The 19,737-nt window shown below is 42.1% G+C and overlaps 1 protein-coding gene across 2 annotated transcripts in view; it reads left to right on the plus strand.

Moving 5' to 3' along the window:
* COL4A6 (collagen type IV alpha 6 chain) overlaps positions 1-19,737 on the plus strand; it is an 823,409-nt gene that overhangs the window by 349,675 nt on the left and 453,997 nt on the right. For both annotated transcript variants that reach the window (XM_069211616.1, XM_069211626.1), the window contains exons 9-11: positions 15,533-15,568; positions 18,430-18,492; positions 19,218-19,253. In XM_069211616.1, the coding sequence (XP_069067717.1) occupies positions 15,533-15,568; positions 18,430-18,492; positions 19,218-19,253 (135 nt within the window). The remainder of the gene's footprint in view (positions 1-15,532; positions 15,569-18,429; positions 18,493-19,217; positions 19,254-19,737) is intronic.

Genomic DNA, 19,737 nt, shown 5'->3' on the forward strand with positions numbered 1-19,737 from the left:
GAACATTGCTTCACCTATGAATGCCTTTGCCTGCTTCATGCCCTCTGGACATTTGCAGTAATTCCTTGATCTTAATTGGACTCATTCTTTCCCCTCCATGCTCTCAGTGAAAATGGCATGCAGGGGATCTACACAATCCCTTCCAAGATTAAAATAGGTTATCTTCTAAATTAATGTTACCTAAAAAAGCATATGTAATTGAAGGAACTGGAGTGACTACTGGGGCACATTAATCTACGTCTCCTAGAACTCCATCTGTGATTACTGGAGCTAATTCATTATTTTTATGTTAACTGTCTTGTAAGAAACCCAAGTCTGGAGGTCCCAGGGCAGTCAGAAGTACTTGACCCAAGCTGAATCAACTTGGTTCTTTTGTCTCTGGTGTCCCTGTACTACAGATACTCACACTGGGATTCTACCACACCTATTAGCCTTAAAAATCAGGCTAGCAAGGCAGAGCTGTCCCAAGCTGACCCACGAGATGCTGTGAGCTACAGTCGCAGAACTCAGAACTACACACGCGCGCGCGCACACACACACACGCACTGAAAAGTGTTTAACCAAATACAACTCACAAAATTACACATATTTACAAACTGGTAAGTGGAAAAAATAATTGTAACAACAACCCTCCCCCTCCCTCAAAAGAGGCTTCTCAAACTGTGTGTGTGATGCAAAACATATAGGCCCTGTAAGGGAGCCAACCTACTAACCCCAGACATAGTTCTGGGGCACCTCTCACTGTTCATGCCCCAGCAGACCCTAAGCCTTATAACCCCAGAACTCTCTGTACGTGGCTATAGCAAATCGCGAAAGCTTATGTAGTCATAGAGTAAGGCTTACAGGCATTGTCGAGGGGTTTGTCAAGGGTATTTGCAGTGTTCAAGTCAGGCTTTCAGCTTTTGCATTTCATAATAATAAAAAATACCAAAATATGTTTTTCTTAAGCATACAGGACTGTGCAGTGTGCCATTTATTATCAAAAAGCCAGTTCTTTTGGCTTTCACCCAGTTTAGGCGAGAATGGAAAACGGACATATCACCATCAATGAACTTTTCTGTGTAATAGGTCTGGCTTTGTGATAGCAAAAGGCAAATGTAGTGGCTGACAAAATTCCAACAGCAAGGGGAAATTAATATTTCACAACAGTGACAATTTCAGTGCACAACCATATTTCTTACTTTACAGCAGGTTTTATAGCAGGAGACAAGCATTCTCCAGATATTCCAAACAAAAAGAACCTAATATACTTCAAAGGCTCAGCTTATAGGAGGCCTGACACTGTTCCTGGCAGCATCCTCGGAACACCATGCAACATCTGTGCTGGACACCACAGATAAAACAAGCTAACATTTGTGCTGAAGCCCATGGGATCACAGGGTGCTCCTTCATGTGATGCAGTATTTTTCCCGAGCTTTTGCTTTGACTGCAGCCAGGCCTAAGAAATATTAACTTTTTTCTTTTCTTAGCTTTCAGATACACCCGCTCCTTTAGGTGAGGGGTGGTGGAGCTTGCTTTTCTGCTGTCCCCTCCCTCCTGCCTGTGGGGTTCCTCCCCTGCATGGTGAGTGGATGAGAGTGCTGCTGCCCCTCCTCCCTCACAGGGCAACCAGCACAAGCACTCTTGGTCTCACAGAAGAAAGAAAACAATCCCCACCTCTAAAATGGGGGTGATTTTAAAAATAGATGGTTGCTCTCCTGGTCTCTTAGGAGATCCCAACTCCAAAATTGCAGGAAACAGTCGGAGTGTCCCGCTTGGGATCTCACAGCTGAAGCGGGCTTCCCTTCTCTAGGTCACCCCCAGGCAGAGATATAAATGCTGCACATTGATTGTCTACTTTTATTTAACAATATCTTCAACAGACTTGAGATAATTTCAGTGCTGTTTTCTGCTGTGTGCTAATGGTGGCAGGCCTTGCCTACAGGAGTTTTCTTCCCTGGCCTCTTGATAAGCAGTATTGCTTAGGATTCCAGGCCCCTTTCCACATGCCCTAGCACTACAGCCTTCTTCTTCTAAGCAGCACCTTGGCTGTAGGGGACCCGACATACACTCATGTACAGCCCTGGTAGTCTCCTGACCTGGGGTCTTCCTAATTCCATCACCCCATGGTCCTTCTGGATAGACCCAGCCTGTATTCCGCAAGCACCCATGCCTTCAACCACTTGCAGGGTGTTTGTGTGCCCAGTAGGAGCCTTTAGTGCACTCACTAACAGGACCAGTCCACTTAAGTCTAGAGGTTCCTTCTTCCTTCAAGGCCTCCAACAAGTTCACCCTGTACTGGTCCTGAGTTAAAGTCAGGGAGCCAGGGTCACTAGCCCTGGAGGCAGAGTCCTCAACAGTGCAGGAATACAAATCCAGAATGTGGTCCTCCGAACTCCAGACAAGGGTTCACCAGTAGTTGTAGTTCGTCCTTCTGGTTCTTTTATTCCTCTTCTTCTCAGATGTACCTTGTACAGTAGGTTGAAAATGGAGGTTGAAGGAGCTACTGACCGTGCTCCAAGATGGCAGTGATCTATAGAGCTACAAGTCCGCTGCTCTAAGCCCACTCCTGGGCATCTGTCAGCATCACTAAGTGATCCAACGAAAGGAGGGGTTTGGTATTCAAGAGAGTGGAAGTAGAGTTTGCCTGTGGCCGTAAGTATCTGATCAGCCTAAATGTGAATGGTGCTCCAGCATAGTCTACTATTAATGGTGGCGGCAAACCAAACACGACCAACCCCTGCTTGAGCGCATTGGGTGATTTTAGAAGCACCTAATGATGCTGTGATTCAAGGCTTACCACAGGCTTAAACCAATACTGCAGCCTCTCTAGAGGTGCTTGTAGTAGGTGAAAGGCCAGCAGTGATGTAGGAAGGCTCTGTTTCCACCCAGCGCTGGCGAGGTGAAACTCCCATGCCATTGGCGTCCTGCTTCCCTGTACAGTTGTCTTCTCTGAGGATATTGCCCTGTGTGCGACCTAATCGAAAGACAGAAAGAGAGTTCACTTGAGAAGATTTGCAGCTGAGAGTCTGCAGAAGGTAGTCCCTGTTGAGGTGCACTCCCATCTGCGCCCTCTCTTTGCAGATTATCAATAGATGCTGTGATGTCAGCAAAAAACAAGCATTTGCAAAGTCATTAGGTCTCAGCATTTTCATTGTTAATGTCTTTTAGCCATGTTGAATAGCAGCATGACTGAAAGTCATGTTAAAAAGTGCTATAACCCGGTTGGCGCTGTATGACGCAAGTAGAATGTGACAGGATATTCTGTGGAATAGTTCATTTTCAGACACTAGAGGGACCCACCACACTCTAAAACTTGAACTTGAATTGAAATCCCCGAATGGAATAATGCCACTTCCTGCTCATGTTGCTTTTGTTTTTGTTTTTATTTTTTTTTGTTTTTTTTTGCAATATATGGACCAATGTTGGTAAAATAGTGATGATCTTTTTACTTTTGTTGGATATCCGGCCGTTGTTTAAGAAATCCTGAGGCCGGCTCGCTGACTACCATCTATTTTGCTCCATAGATTGCTAGTTAAAATGGATATCTACATGGCAAGTGCCCCTGTTTTGTTTTACAAAGTACTAAAAAATGATTTGTCAATTTGGGTCACTGTGTGTGTGCATTATAAACGTACACTAGCAGCAGCTTTCGGAATGCATATTGATTCTTTAATGACCTGGTTCTGATACGAGCACTCGTGTGGAGTGCTCAATCACAAAAAAGTAGCTCCTAAAATGAGAGCCGTTCAAAATGAAGCCCAGGTTGGAAGAGACATAAAGAATAAAGTAGCTCCTATAATGGGAGCAGTGAATGGACACAAGTACTTGGTCCATGCTCCGGGGGAGGGCTAAACACAAGAAGAGGCATGATCCATGCATGCCATGAACAAAGGGCAACAAAGGATATGAGCGCGACGATGGAGTGAGCAAATGGTGAGCCTTTGAGCGGGCTGAAACCCACAGATTGACATGTCTCTTTGAGGCATCGCATACACCCTTCTAGCCGAGACCTAAAAAGGGGAAGGAATTTTTTTTTTTAACTCAAGTAAGGTAGTAAACTGGCCTGTTCAGATTGTTCAAGTAGCAGAACCCCTAGTTGAAACGGCGTTACCATTAAGAGAATGAACCCTGCTTCATGCGATCAAGACTTGCTCTCTGGCCTGCCAGAGATGACCGGTACCTCTGAGGTGGCAGTTCATGGCATAGATCAAAAGTTGAAGGGTCTGACTGGCAGAGGATTTACTGTTGAGAAAAAGTATGGGTATTTAGCAGGCGAAATGCAGACGTTGCAGAAAGTATTAACGGAATCTGCTGAGAGTGTGCAGGCACTGTAGTCATTCAGTCCCAGGAGGAGTCCCGCACAGTTCCCTTTTCGGAAGGACATTGTAACTGGGATTTACGATGCTACACAACGTGAAAAGAGTGAAGTGGTGGTAAGAGCTTTCCCACTGCTGTCCAACTCAATGATAACTGTCCATGATACAGGTAGCACAGTGATTTGAGGATGTGGATTCTTCATTCAGATGTGGAGATGAAAACTGCAATGATGGGAGAAAGAACCTGTTATTTTTCCCAGCCTTAAATTCTAATACTTGGTCAGTCAGAGAGCTCTGATGGTCATTAAAAAGGACCATGTGGCCAAGGAATGTCAAGTGATAGTGAGTTTCCCTGACAACCTGAGGGTGGAGTGCAGATAAATGAAGTGTCCATTTTCACAGTTTGAAGTGCCAAGAGTATTCTTAGAGGGCCTGGATGTGACAACGTTTGACATTAAGTATAACTGAATGTGAGGTGTCCTTGCCTAAGCCTGGAGGATGTTTCAATTGAATATTCCTCATGTGATGCAGGCCTGGAGATGCCCTCCTAAGGATAGGACTGGGGGAAAGATCTGCTGTTTTTTTGCAGGTTTTTCTGTCCTGAATAATGTTGTTTCTCTTTGTCCTCTCCCTCTCAAACAGAGCAATTGTGATTGCTTGTAGTTCAGCTGTCAAGGGAGTGCTTAATTGAAACCAGTTTCAGTAGTACTTCCTTTGAACAGTGCACCCCTGGGTTTATATGAGTTTGTAGTTGTATGTTCTTCTTGTGCTCCTTTAACTTGGGGTTGGCAATGTTTTCTAGAAACAACCTTTCTACCCCGTCCCAAGCAAAAGTTACATATTAGCCACCTTTTATCCCAAGTGAAAATCAGTTTAAGCACTACATAGTAAAACCTAGGTTTTCACTTCTCAGATGAGCCATACTGTTGCTTTCTATTGCCAGGTATGATGATCCGGTTTCTGTGGCCCAAGGCCATACTGGGTTCCAGATGCATCAGGTGGAGTCCTGAGGCCCTAGTTCTATTGGACACTAAACTGAATAGCCAAAAACTCCTCATTCATCGGTGGAGCCTTCTGTTTTCTATTGTGTTGATGTTTTAGTAGGATTTATTTGTCAAATGCTACCATATGCATTCATAGCAAGTTTTTACTGTGGCTGTTTGCTCAAGGTTTGAGTTTTCTGCAGTGCAGGTTTGATATCCTCCATGCTCAGTTTGTTCCCTTGTCTACAGATTGCCCAATATGAAGGAGAGTTGATGGTAGATTTTGCTGGTGTATTATATGTGAAATAGATGAGGTAGTGACCGCTCCAGGAGACTGTGTCAGTTCTGTTATTGCTGGTTGAGTGTTGAATGCTGAAAATGACATTTAATGTATGTCCTGCGGTGTGAATAGCTTTTATCAGTTGGTGGAGATTGTAGATTCTGAGCTCATTTATGATGTTCTTTGGCTGTGGTATTTTTAGTTTGTCGAGGCAGTTATTTAGGTCACCATGAATGTGCAGATAGGGTATTTGATAGTTCAGTCTGATATAGTGTTCAGAAGAATATGTGCATGAGAAGTTGTAGGTAAGGCTGCCTCCTATCAGAAGTGATTTACATCTTGCTAAAATCTTCTATTTTGGTTGTAGCAGTTTGTGTATCAAATATAATTGACTTCTTTCTCCACAATATTTTCTCTTGTGAAAATAAATCTTCTACAAACTTGGGCAATTTTGGAATGTTCAACCCTCAATTTTCACACTTAGTGCTGCATTTTCCTACCAGTTTTCACATTGGGGGTAAAAAACAATGGTAATTTTCATGATACCCATAAAATTAAGACCATGTGTATGTTTGTTCACAGATTTCTACTGGCCACTGAAGCTGGCTCTTTATATGATATATCAAATGACATATATCGTGCAAAGAGTCCTGGGGTTTCCTTAACAGTGGGCAGGGGCTTGTCCTAGTAATCCCATGGTGCTCTTTTTAGTGGGTAGTGAGGTCGAGCAGCCTAAGCCTTGTCAGAGAGGAGTGTTAGACATCTGCAAATACACACACAGTCAATAGATAAGACACTCGACTCAAGAAGTAGATCCATGGCAATTTACAAAAATAACAAGTATCTTTATATATGTTTAGGCACCAGAATCAATATGTTCAGGTAAGTACATTTTGCATGAAAAATCTTTACAGTTTTGAAAAGTCAACACAGTGCAATTTATGAAAGGCTGCAATATTATCTTATAGAGAGAAAAACAAGTACTGCATTCTGTTCTAGTACAGCGACTTGCGGGACTAATCTCCTGGATTTAAGGTAAGTATTGGGCAAGGGTCAGAACCACACCAACAGGTCACACCGGGCAGCAGTGGGGCAGCCAGGTACAGAGGTGTAGGATGGTGTTGGGTGCCCAACGTTACTAAATGGTGATCTGTCCAGTCGAAAAGATATTGCAGGTGAGGATTGGGGATGCAGTCGGGGAGGAACCAACAAGTGGGTTCCAATCTTGAGATGTCCTGGGAACATGGGGACACCTTCAGTCATCTTCTCCACGGGCCAGAGGCGACAGGTGCAGAGGTGTCCTGAGGTGTCGGGTTTTTCCCACCAGAGTACTCGCGGTTGAGGGGGCCTGCGTGCAAAGGCTGCAGGTGGCGTCGGAGGGCCTACAGTAGGCAAGTCCAAAGTGGGCTTTGTCTGTGGAGGGCTGGGCCATCAGCCTGGCACCATTGGTCCACTTCAACTCAGGCTGTGCCACACGAGTGTAGTGGTGCTTTCAGGTGTCAGGTTTTTGGTGGTCCAGGTCCTCGCAGTTTGTCCTGGGGTGCCTGCAGATGCAGGGAAGCAACTCCGCTGCTCCATAGGAGTTCCCAGGTCTTTTTAAAAGGCAAGCAGTCCTCCCCGGCTTTGGAGACACAACAGCTGGAGGATGAGACAACTTTGGTGCACTTCGGCAAGAGCAGCAGACAGGCTGGCAGGGCTGGGTCCAGATCAGGTGCTTCTTCCTTTGCTTTTGCGGCTCATCAGTGTTATTCTTCATAGGTCATCAGGAATCTGATTTCCTGGTGCAAGGGGCTTCCCTAAATACTGCATTTAGAGACATTGCTGGCAGTGTAGGATAGTAGTCAATGGGCTACTTAGCCCTGTGGGCAGTACACCCCCAATATGACAACTTCCTGTGGGAAGTGGGCATAACCCTGTCACAGAGTTCCTAAATCTGCCAACACCAAGATGGCAAATTTCTAAAAGTTGTGTCTGCTGAGACAGTGCACCCTAGCAGTGGAACTGACCTGAGGGGTGGACACACCTCCCTGAATATTAAATTTCCCACCTGTCCAGGTGCCAGATGGGAATGGGGGTCTGCAACTCTCCTTTCAGTGAAGTCAGATCTCCATACCAAGGGTGGTGGGCTTGTTTAAAGTCCCCTACCTTGGAATGCATATTTACAGGTCATCCTGTTAAGTGGTAGTGTGTAACACCTCTCCCAGAGCAGGATTTGGCTATCACCCTAGGGGACCAGACTCTTTTCTGGGGGTGGAAGGCTGGCTAAAACTATTAAGTCCCCACACAGGTAGGTGATAGGTTTTCAGTGGGCTCCTCTAAGATGCCCTCTGGCTGCATGTATTAATACATCCATCACTGTCATCAGTGATGGTTTATTAATATGAGATGTTTGGTACCAGAATTCCCTAGTTTCAGTGAAGCCATCATGTTGCTGGGTAACTTGTAGTGAACAGTGTCCAACACGTATACTTTAAATTACTTCCCTGTTCACTCAGTATGTCTAAGAATCGACAAAGTCATAGCAGGGGCATAGTTGCTCCTGCAGATATGTCCTCTCACGCAATATAATACACCTTGCCTCAGGGCTGTAAGGCCTGCTGTATGGGTGTCTTACATATATTGCACTCATTGTTAGGGGACATGGCACACAGGCTCTGTGCCATTTTGTATATTCACGTTTAGCTGCACCAAGACACACAGCCTGCAATGGGAGTCTGCATGTGCTAGGTGAGGGGTCCCTGAGGGTGGCACAATACATGGTGCAGCCTTTGGGAACCCTCTTTGGTACACATGCCCTAGTTACCAGGGATACCATTTACTAAGGGACTTATAGGGGAACCAAAGGTATTGCCAACTGAGAAACAATTGTACAATTTTAGTGAAAGAGATCTGTCACCGAGGACCTAGTTAGCAGGAAGCCAGTGCACTTTTAGTCATAATTGCATCATGCACCAGGCAAAAATTATGGATGAACGTGTCAAAAATGGGCATTTTCCCACAACCATCATACCCATGGCTTGAGTGCAATTAATGTTTGTACACAAACCTAAAACCTGTGACTATGGAAATACTATAATCGAAAGTTCTATCTGTGACTTTAAATATGATGCTGTTAGGTTCACACAGAGTTTTGTATTTCAGGCAAATACATCTGATCTTGGTGCATAGACGTTTTTGTGCACTGAGTGCATAATACTAATCTTTATGAACGTTTGTGATGTCGCATGACAGATTTTAGTAATGGCCTATTTTGCCTACACAAACAATTAAAAAAAGATGAAGGCTGAGGATGATAATGTAGCATATATTTGAGATGCCCATCCCTGGCATGCGGTTGTGGAATGCAGGCAATGCCCAGTAGCTTAAAAAAGACGTTTGTGCCATCAGAGTGGCACAGCACTTTATAATGCCTAGTGTAGGTTGACATTTTTTTTTTTACATTTTGAAGTATTTTCATGTTTTTCTGATTATTGTCATCCAGCCTATTTCACTTAGGGACGAGCAAGCAGTCAGAATTTCTTTATTACATCAAACTGTTTATTTGAGTGTCAGACGAGAATACCTCTCTTGATGGATATTGTTGGATTACTGCCAGACACTATAAATCACAGATTATCCTGAAAGAAGCTGCATTTTAAAACATCGAGGCACAAAAATTATAGGCTAGGGAACAGATCACCATTGAAGCTTCCATCAAACAGTGGAATTTATTAGCCAATATGATTGTGAAATACTGATGCGTTGGAGCGCGAAATTCCAATACAGTGACAACATATTGGATACCTCATGTTGAAATCTCTTCATTGCAGAATTAACATTTTGTCAATTCTTTCATAAAGCGATGTTTTTCTTTACTTTTATCCTTTAATCTGTAAGATGTCTCTTATGCAAGGCATGACACTTTTTCTCCACTGTCTGTTTAGCTAGGTAAAGCGGAACGTGAGTATATGTCAGGAACACAAGTTGGAGGCAGCAGATGGTCAAATGTTTGCATTAGAGGTTCTTGTTAAACTTGGCTGCCCTTCTGCGGCCAACACCCTGCTTCCAATCGTCCAGTGCTCTCAACGTCTCAGCAGAAAAGATTTGTGATATTTCCTACATAGGTAGAGTTTGCAGACTTCTCCGTTGTCCCAGATTGTGGTATATCCCGGATGGAAGCGATTAAGGGCAAATGTACAAAGCATTTTTCTAGTCGCAGAATCGGCCCGTTTGCGACTAGGGAAATGCTTTTTTGGATGTGCAAAGCTCAAATTGCAATTCGGTAACTTGTTACCGAATTGCAATTTGGGTTTTGCCATTCGGTATTAGGAAGGGGCGTGTTGAGGCGTCCCTTCCCAAAACCAAATTGGAAAGGTATGTACAAATATTTTGTGACTGGAATACGATCGCAAAACATTTGCAGTTTACAGCCAATAGAAAGTTGGTCTAACCTATACGCAAATGGTAAGGGGTCCATAAGAGACTCCTTCTCATTTGAGAATGGTGGGGATAATATTCCCACGACCGCTGCCTACTCTTAAAAAATGAAACTTAAACATTTCATTTTTTCTTTTTGAACACATCCCGTTTTCGTATAGAGAAACGGGCTGCGTATAAAAAAAAGAGATTATTTAAAAGCAATCACAGACATGGTGGTCTGCTGACCCCAGTAGGCCACCATCCCTGTGATGGCTGCGAGTCCTAATGGGTCGCAAATTGTGACGTACCTCATTAATATTCATGGGTCCTTTTTGCGACCCACTGGGAATCGCAGAAGAAACTCAAAAGAGTTTCATACATTTGAAATTGCGATTTCCTAATTGAGATTCACATGGATTCCCAATTAGGAACTCGCAGTTTCAAACTTTATCACATGTGACCGTAGGTAGCCACACTGAGGTGGCATTTGCCATAATGTGATGCTACTTCTTCCCAAAGTAATAGAATGGGAACAATTGAATCACTGGCTCTGATTTACAAATTTTTAGTACATTACACACACATGCAGTTGGGAAACAGAAGTGCAATTGTTGCATGAACAGATTCACAAACAGGAATTTGTGAGTGTGCAAGATGCAGTAAATGTGTGCAATTTTTGTGTTCCCATGCATGACATCCAGTTACCAAACTTGCATTTCTGGGCTGTCTAGGAGAGTGGAGAGCACTGATCTGTGCATATCTCTTGTTCCCACGGTGATGTGCACAGATGAAGCCCTGTTACACCTCATCTCCTCCTGCTTAACTCATAACCTAGGACTTTTGCACTGGAAATCACCATGTAAGCCTGGTGCATAAATGTCTCTTGCTTGAATGCATATTTGTACACCAACGCAAATAGAGGGCATTAACGTTAGAGTATTTAATTTACATTCCTATCTCAGATTTTGAGGCAGAAATCTAATCCATTTTATTTTCTGCACTCACTATTTTAGGCCTGGGCAGGTATATGATCTCCATGACCTATCTGTGGACACATAACAAAGCCCCTGTTCATCAGTCAGTGTGGGGTATGCGAGCCAATGAAAAGTTATCCAGTGAACTTTAAGTGTTGAGAATGGATACTTTGTGTTTCTGCGTAAGGACGAGCTCGAGGATAACAGCTCCAAAAACAAGATATACTTCCATAAGGCCTTGCGCGCTGTTCTTTATTGCTTGGAGAGGTTCCCTTTCCTAGTCACACAACAATGGACATGGTCTTTGCCTGCAATGGATAGTCCCTCCCGTTGGTCCTCAGTGTTGGCGGCCTGGGGAACTGCTGTTTGGCCATGTCACACTCAAGGGATCAATGAAAATAAGAGATAATTTATCCAGCACGGTCACCATATCCCGCATCATCAGCAACAGGTGATGAACACCTTGTACTTCGGTTTCTCATAATGAGGACAATGTGCAAAGACTCGATTCTAAAGGCTAATGGTAAGGATACGAGCCTTCCAAGCATTTATAAAAGTTCACAAACCCATTACCTCTAATCACAGCAAGCTCCAATACTGGAAATGCAAGTGTAGCTGGGTTCAAAGCAAGATTAGGCTGTGCCAAACAATCTGGAGGGGGCCTTGTGGCTCACATTGATGATGGATTGCCTCGTTCTGTGAAAAGCAGCAGAAGATGGCTTTAGCAGCCTTCAGCATACACAGCATCCCTTCGATTGCCTTTAGGGCAAAATACCATGACACACAGACTAACAATTCCAACAGCATGCTAATGTCACATGACCCGCCCCCAGCCCAGTCCTGGTCTTCGAATGAACATACATATACAGCATAAAATTGGGTATTATGAAGATGAGCAATAATCATCTTTTCCGACCAGGAAAAGGGAAAATATCTAGCTGCCCCTCCTACCACACAGTGGAAGTGCCACCCATTACTTCCCATCTTTGCAGCGGCTAGAGGATTTATGTTGATTGCAGCTACGCCTTAGCAACACGCACAGTTCAGCCTCCATTGCCTTTACCCCCCAGCTCAGATGACCATAACCTTTATTAGTATTTGAACCTTCACAATATGGTTCATGCAATCCCCAGGCTTCTTTGTGGCTAAACCCTGTGTCAATGGTTTTACAAACAAAACAAAATAAGCTGCTTCAAGACACTACAAATTACTGCGGTGATATCCTGGTGACAGTGCTTTAGCAGGCCTATTGGCCCCCAACAGTGTAGAGAGTCATGTACAAGACTGTGGTTGAAATCATCAATGAACCCCCCCATACTCTGGACCCCTTTTGTCTGTACACCAAATCTCCATTGACCACATCCACTGACTTCGAATCAATGTTATGTGCACAACATCTGTGCAAAAACTGTCTTCAGGCACCCTAATTCTGATTTTCCAATTTCTTTGCCATCTACAAGAGAAATAATGTTCTGTTCCCTCAGGCCTTTCCACACTGGGCTCACTCCCCTCCATTCATGTCTTCAACCACTTGTACTTTACAGCACTTTTCCCAATCTGTCTGGGTGTACCTGGGAACACCCTAGCTCTTTATACCTATAAATCTGTCTTACTGATTCTGGAGCTCGCGCAAGCAGAGGAACTAAAGATTCCAGCTGCAGACTCCAGAGAAGAATGAATAACAACAACTGTAAACGAATTAGAATTGCAGCTACTAACTATTAGCAGAAAGAATAAAGATGAGTTGACGATAAGCAGATGAGCACCATGCTCAGGAATGTGTGGACAGTGGGGTACCATTTCATCTAGACCTCAGTCTTGAACTTGATTAAACCATTGGCTTAACAAGTCTTTGCCATGGCTGTACTTGCTTGGCGGGGTAAATGTGGATAAGGGTGAGTGAGGTAACCAGTAAGTGCAACCTAAAGCTGCTGTAACCTCCATACTGCAGTACTGAAAGGAGTGGTACCAGCGCGGCTGGCAAGCTTCGCGACTGGTAATATTCTCCTGAATGTGTGCGAGTGCTTCACCTTAATTCCCTTACAATTTGTTAATTTAGCGAATAATATTAATTAAATTATTTCAGTTCATTATTCTCCTTGAGCCATACAGATTTACTAATTAATTGATTGAAAAAATGCAGCCTGGCAAATGTGCCATTAAACTGCAGCAGGACACAGTGGTAGATTTCCCCAACACAAGTGAGGTCATGTTTAGTTAGTATTCATAGGCACTGCTTAATTACTGTTCAGAGGCAAGGCTACATGTTCTGCCTCAGGTTGGGTTTTTTGAACGAGCTCCAAAAGAAGAAAGTGTTGTATTGTGCACAACTGTGTTGGCAAAACAGTTGTGCACAATACAACACTTTATTCTTTTGTTTACCCTGCTCTGATACTGTAACACAAATAGCATGATGCCAATCACTCTTGATTCCGGGTCCAGCTTCTGAGAAGCGTCTTGTATAGCTCCACACAAACCGAACGGCTTATATTGCATTCTTGGGTGTGACGTTTTCACGTGTACCTTACACTCGTCGTTTCTCAAGTCATAAACAGACTCACAAGCTTAGAAGGGCCGATCTTGTGTTCTAAAGCAGGTCTGGCTTTCTATGTGTCATTTACTCTTGTGAACACGGTAACCAAACCTGAAAACGTTCCCAATAATATAAAACAAATGCTAGTAGTTGTTGCCTGAAGGCTAGGCTAGTATTGCTGCTCTCTGTGCAAGTCTTAAAAAACAGGCCACGTCTATTCAAGCCAGCACTTTCACAGGTATAAGCCCATGGAAAAAATCCCATGATTGAATAGTCTGTAGCCTTTGCACTCAGTTAGCAATGCAAAAAATAATCAGAGATTCAGAAACTGTGAAATTAATATGACTCCTTGGGTGCACGTTGATGAGTCCTTCTTAAACTGAAGAAAGCATAAAAGTTTGCATCACAGAAAGTGTGCGATAAAGACAAAAGAAACATAAAGTTTTAGAACTCAGAAGGTGAGGGACGTAGACTGGGGTAGATATGAAAGTTAGCATTTTAGTTATTGAGGGACAGCAACTGAAATAGATACGAAAGATTGCAGATTAGTAGGTGAGGGACAAAGACAGAAGTAGATATGAGATTGCATCTGACTAGGTGAGGGACAAATTCTGAACTAGTGAAGTAGATATGAATTTGCATCCTAGTTGGCGAGAGACAAAAACTGAAGTAGACATTAAAGTTTACATTTCAGAAGGTAAGGGACAAAACCTGAGGTAGATATGAAAGGTTGCATCTCAGTAGTTGAGGAGTAAAGTCGGACGCAGGAATGAGAGAGTGCATCTCAGTAGTTGAGGGGTAAGGACTGAAATAGATATCGAAGATTGCAGTTTAGTTGGTGAGGGACAAAGACTGAAGTAGATATGACAGATTGCCTCTCAGGTGAGGGACAAAGACTGAAGTAGATATGACAGATTGCCTCTCAGGTGAGGGACAAAGACTGAAGTAGATATGACAGATTTCCTCTCAGGTGAGGGACAAAGACTGGAGTAGATATGACAGATTTCCTCTCAGGTGAGGGACAAAGACTGAAGTAGATATGACAGATTTCCTCTCAGGTGAGGGACAAAGACTGAAGTAATTATGACAGATTTCCTCTCAGGTGAGGGACGAAGACTGAAGTAAATATGACAGATTACATCTCAGGTGAGGGACAAAGACTGAAGTAATTATGACAGATTTCCTCTCAGGTGAGGGACAAAGACTGAAGTAAATATGACAGATTACATCTCAGGTGAGGGACAAAGACTGAAGTAGATATGACAGATTTCCTCTCAGGTGAGGGACAAAGACTGAAGTAGATATGACAGATTTCCTCTCAGGTGAGGGACAAAGACTGAAGTAATTATGACAGATTTCCTCTCAGGTGAGGGACAAAGACTGAAGTAAATATGACAGATTACATCTCAGGTGAGGGACAAAGACTGAAGTAGCTATGACAGATTTCCTCTCAGGTGAGGGACAAAGACTGAAGTAGATATGACAGGTTGCCTCTCAGGTGAGGGACAAAGACTGAAGTAGACATCAGCATTTACATCTCAGAATGTGAGGGACAAAGACTGAAGTAGATATGGAAGTTTACTTATCAGAAGGCGAGGGACAAAGTCAATGGTAGATATGAGAGTTTACAAATCTGAACGTAAGAGACAAAGACTGAAGTAGATATGAAAGTTTAAATCTCAGTAGATGGGCGACAAACAACGAAGAAGTCATAAAAGTTTGCATATTTGTAGGTGAGAAATATAGACTGAAGAATATATAAAAGTTTACATCTAAGAAATTGTGGTGGAGTGACTGAGGAAGATATGAAAGTTTGCAGCTTAGAAAAAGTGAACCCCTTTTTTCTGATCAGCTACTTTTGAGAAAGCTTGCCAAGTGAAAGATGAGCATTGAGATACATTTTCTGTTTTATTTAAATAGTTGACAGCTTATTCAAAGTGTGCGCCTTTCCATTCAATTTATATTGTGAAAGTTGGCCAGGTGAACGATGGGCACTGAGACTAGTTTTCTTTTTTTTTTTATACATTTTTTTCCTTAAACTCTCGTTCTTATTGTGTATATTTTAGGGTGATGTCGGAGTGCCTGGTTTGCAGGGTATTATTGTAAGTATATTTTCAGTGCAATTAATTTCCATATTTTCTTAAGACCACAGATGTTTTTGTTTGTCACAGTTATGTTATTATTCAGAACACTGCATCCACATGCTGTGCGCCATGAAATGTTACTTAGAACGCTCTGCCATGCCTCGTACAAGAGGCTTCCTCCCTTATGATGATATACTGTTCGAATTTGGCCCTATTTGTGCTAGTTGTTTCTCTCTTTTTTAACTTGGCTGCCATAATCAGATGACCGCAAAGTAAATAAAAACGTGGGATGATGTTATATTCTGCAGAAAATAACCAGGAGTTAATGAACTTGAGACTGAAACGCAATGTTTTGACACTTCACTTCACGCTTTTGGCTTGTTAATAGTAGAGTATGGCTTAATTGTAACCCAGCTGAATAAATTAATATCTTTGGAATCTCTGTCTGTACATTGCTGTGCAGGTTCACTTGACCTTTGCACTAGTTACTTGAATCTGTATTGTGCATTGCCAGACCCTATTTAAATATGTTGTATGGCAATGTTTACTCTTTTCCCTTTTCTCTATTTAACAAAAAAAAACTCCATGTCTGTCCAGTTTACTAGAACTGAAGGGTAATTATATTATTTTATAGATACCCGACTTGCTTAATTTAAAATATATATGCAGGCACGCATTGGAATTTAACTGATTTTGGATTAACTTAATTTAAGGTCCTCAGATCTCAATGAAGTCTTCAGCTCAACAGCATAACACATTGAACTATTCTGGCCAGCCCACTGCATGCTAGGAAGAATGACTTCTTACAGCAGAAGGAAACTTGCAACTTGCTGATACATTTCCAAGACAGTCTTCCTGATTGCAAGCATATAAGGCCCTCAGTATGAATGGCCGGTTAATTCCGATGGAGTCAGAAACAGCTTTGTAACAATGACATCTGTGGCAGTATCACGAATCTCTTTATTTTCACAGGGCGATCTCGGCTGCTGAAAACAGCTGAAATCTGTGTTAAGGTATGGGGAAAAGTGTGGAATTGCCAGGGGAGTTAGAACCAGTGTTACAGATTTTCCCGAGCAATTCTTTATTTCTTAGTAGTATGTCAGGGTCCAACTTGCAATATGTTGGATTTTCCCCGCCCGGGAGTTATAGGTACGCCTGTATCAGTAATTCCGGGGATGTGAAAATCCAGCCCATTTTGCTTTGCCATTCATAACGAGGGCCTTAGACGTTTGTTTACTGCATAAAACATGTAAGCACCCTTGTTATCAGTCCTTCTTTTCACCCCTCTCTCAAGCTTTCCATAAATAATACGTTGGTATATTTAAGTGCTCCGCCCAGACACCCAAATCACACTTAAATAAAAAAATTGTAAAAACATTTTTGGGCATCATTTCCCTGAAGTGAAAAGTACACACTGTGATGGAGGGAACTTCATTTATGATGCAGTAGTTCATGAAAGAAGATTATTTTTGTTTGTTTTATTTACAGGAGGTTTAGCTTAGGATTGAGTAAAATAACCCTTAATACGTTTCAGGAAGAAAATTCCCTGCTTCAGGATGAATTTTGTTAAACCTCTTAAATAAGCCAAAGGGAGAAGATCAATTTTGGTATCTTAACATCCCTTCACTTAATAAAATAAGTTGTTGTTCTTCAAACCCAAATCATTATCACTTAATATTTTATGGTTTGATGGTTTGATGGATGACAATTTTTAGTTAAAAAGAAAAAATAATCCTCTGTGTGAAATATTAGCACCCTGGGTGGAATGCAGGGAGCTTGCCAGCCAACCTTAATGCTCTGATTGCAGGCTACAGGAATTGGTTCAGCGCCGGAAAAGAAGCGTCTGATATCTTCCAGTCGCCCTCGCGTGCGCTGTGGGTCCTGCAGCAGAAACTGTATCCTAACTGTAGAAATAGGAAAAAACTGCTTACTTACCCCCAAAAACTCTGAAAATGTAAACAAACATGTTTCTGCTTTTTTGGCTGATTGGCCGTCTCTGTCAGAAAAATCAACGGGTGCAGCCCTGACTGCCATGTGTTAAGAGGCTGCTAATGAAAAGGCTGAGGGAGTGCTCAAGGACAAATAGAGCCATTTTTGTTACACTCTCTTCAGGTAAGAGCTCATGCTTCCACAGCGCTCCCAAATATTTTGAGGGGGAGCTATTATCATTATTGCCTTTACCTGCATGTCAGCAACAGCTGTTAATTATCCTCTCTTTGTTATGCAACCCCGCCTTTGACTCACACCTATAAGCCAGGGGAGGGTAATTAACTCCTGTGATGCCTGCAGGAATACAAACAAATGCTCAATAGATATAGAAATAGACCTTTATCCCACTACAGTGTGGACTTCTCACTCTTCTCCACTTGAAGATTGTTTCTACAATCCCATTTCCAACACCATAAACATCTTCAGTCCTCCTTTTAGCTTGCAAAGGCAATTGACCTTATTAAATGACAAACTTAATGATTGAGTTAAGTTGGATCACAACATTCATGAAAATATCTAGCAATTAAGACATAGTATGATGATTTTTGTAATTTGATATGTTAGCCCCCTTTAACAGATAAACAAGTCTGTTTAAGTTGATTTGGTTATCGAAAGTGAAGTTCAATCCCATCTATGATGCAAAATATCACAATAGGAAATCTGTTTCTAAGAAGTAAAATGTACTCCCTATGCATCCTAATAAGTTTACAAGATTCACAAGAGATAGGAAAATCTTCACATTCACTTGCTTTCTGATTTTTTAACTTTGTTTCAATTGTACAAAAAGAGAGTGTTAATTGATAGTACTTGTCTGGATGACATTTCTGGTTTGCTTTCATTATTTAAGAAGTGTTCTTTTATAGTGAATTGTTGATGTCTGTTTCATGCAGGGGCCACAAGGTTCACCGGGTCCACAAGGATTTGTCGGACCTTTTGGACTGCCAGGTTTACAAGTGAGTATTACATAATTCTTTTTTTCTCACAATTCCCACCTTTTTCCAAATCTTCTTTAAGATAAGGAAAAAGTATAGCTCTGGCTTATCTACTCGGCCAGTGGCATATATTAGAGTAATAGTTAAACAATTATTAGGCACTGTCTTCTGCAAAGAGCCTTAACAGTTGCTAATTGTCCTCCCAAAAATGATGGGTCTAAGCAAAAACTTTGGAAGCAGAAAAAGTGTAAAAAAATCAATTGAGACCTGTAGGTAATCAACATAATCTGGAGTAATAAGGCTATTAGCACCATTCACTCCCTTTGTATGCATAAACACTTCCCCAAAAGCTGTGTCCGTTTGTGATCACTGCTGCTCACTTTGCGAATTCATAGAATACAGGCAAACAATAGTAACGTCTGCATTGTAAGCCTTAGGACTGGCAGAACAAGTTTCAGTATTCTAGATTGCAGAGGGTGCTAATTATTGGTATTTCCATCTTGTATGACTAGCATTGTTTTGGCAAATAAATGCATACTTGTACTATTCCCCCAAGAGATCAGTGCCTGACCTTTTTTAAGACTGACCAATCCATGGACTTGAGTTTTATTTTACCTTTAATGTGGGAACTAGCCAAGCATTCTTCATTGAACAGTTGGGGACTTTTCAGGGCTGATCTGCAATGACTGACCGGTATTCAAGGAGTGTTAGAATCCATATTGAGTAGTTCTTGAATTTCTTTTCAGGGTCCACCCGGCTTCCCTGGATTTCCAGGACTGAAAGTAGGTATCATTGTTGTAGATGTTTGTCTTTGTTTCTTGATGTGTTTGTTTGTTAAAGCGCATAAAAAACCTTTATAGCTAAGTGTCTATTAAATTGTGTGTTCTACTTGAATCATGACCCTTGAAATACCTTACATGTTCAGATAGTAACCATTCTATATATTCCGCTTCTAAATCTTGGACTCAGCTCTGTGGAGAAACTTTCATACATTCCAGATTGCCTCCATTTATAGCATTAAAACCAGGACTCCTTTTTTTCTGCAGTAGAAATTAGGCTCAGAAATGGCTTCCCATTTCTGCTATGATTTAATTTTGTATATAAATGATCAAGTATCAACGTATGGAGGAGAGCAGCTTGTCAGAAATTCATCATACAAAGCATAGTTCGCTATAAGATATCAAACTCACAATAGAAAGTATAAAGCTAATATCTCTGGTCACCTCGTTTTTTTAAAATTCCATTTTATTGAAACCTATGACATTG

Source organism: Pleurodeles waltl, chromosome 2_1 (genome assembly GCF_031143425.1).
Source record: "Pleurodeles waltl isolate 20211129_DDA chromosome 2_1, aPleWal1.hap1.20221129, whole genome shotgun sequence".
Lineage (NCBI taxonomy): Eukaryota > Metazoa > Chordata > Amphibia > Caudata > Salamandridae > Pleurodeles > Pleurodeles waltl.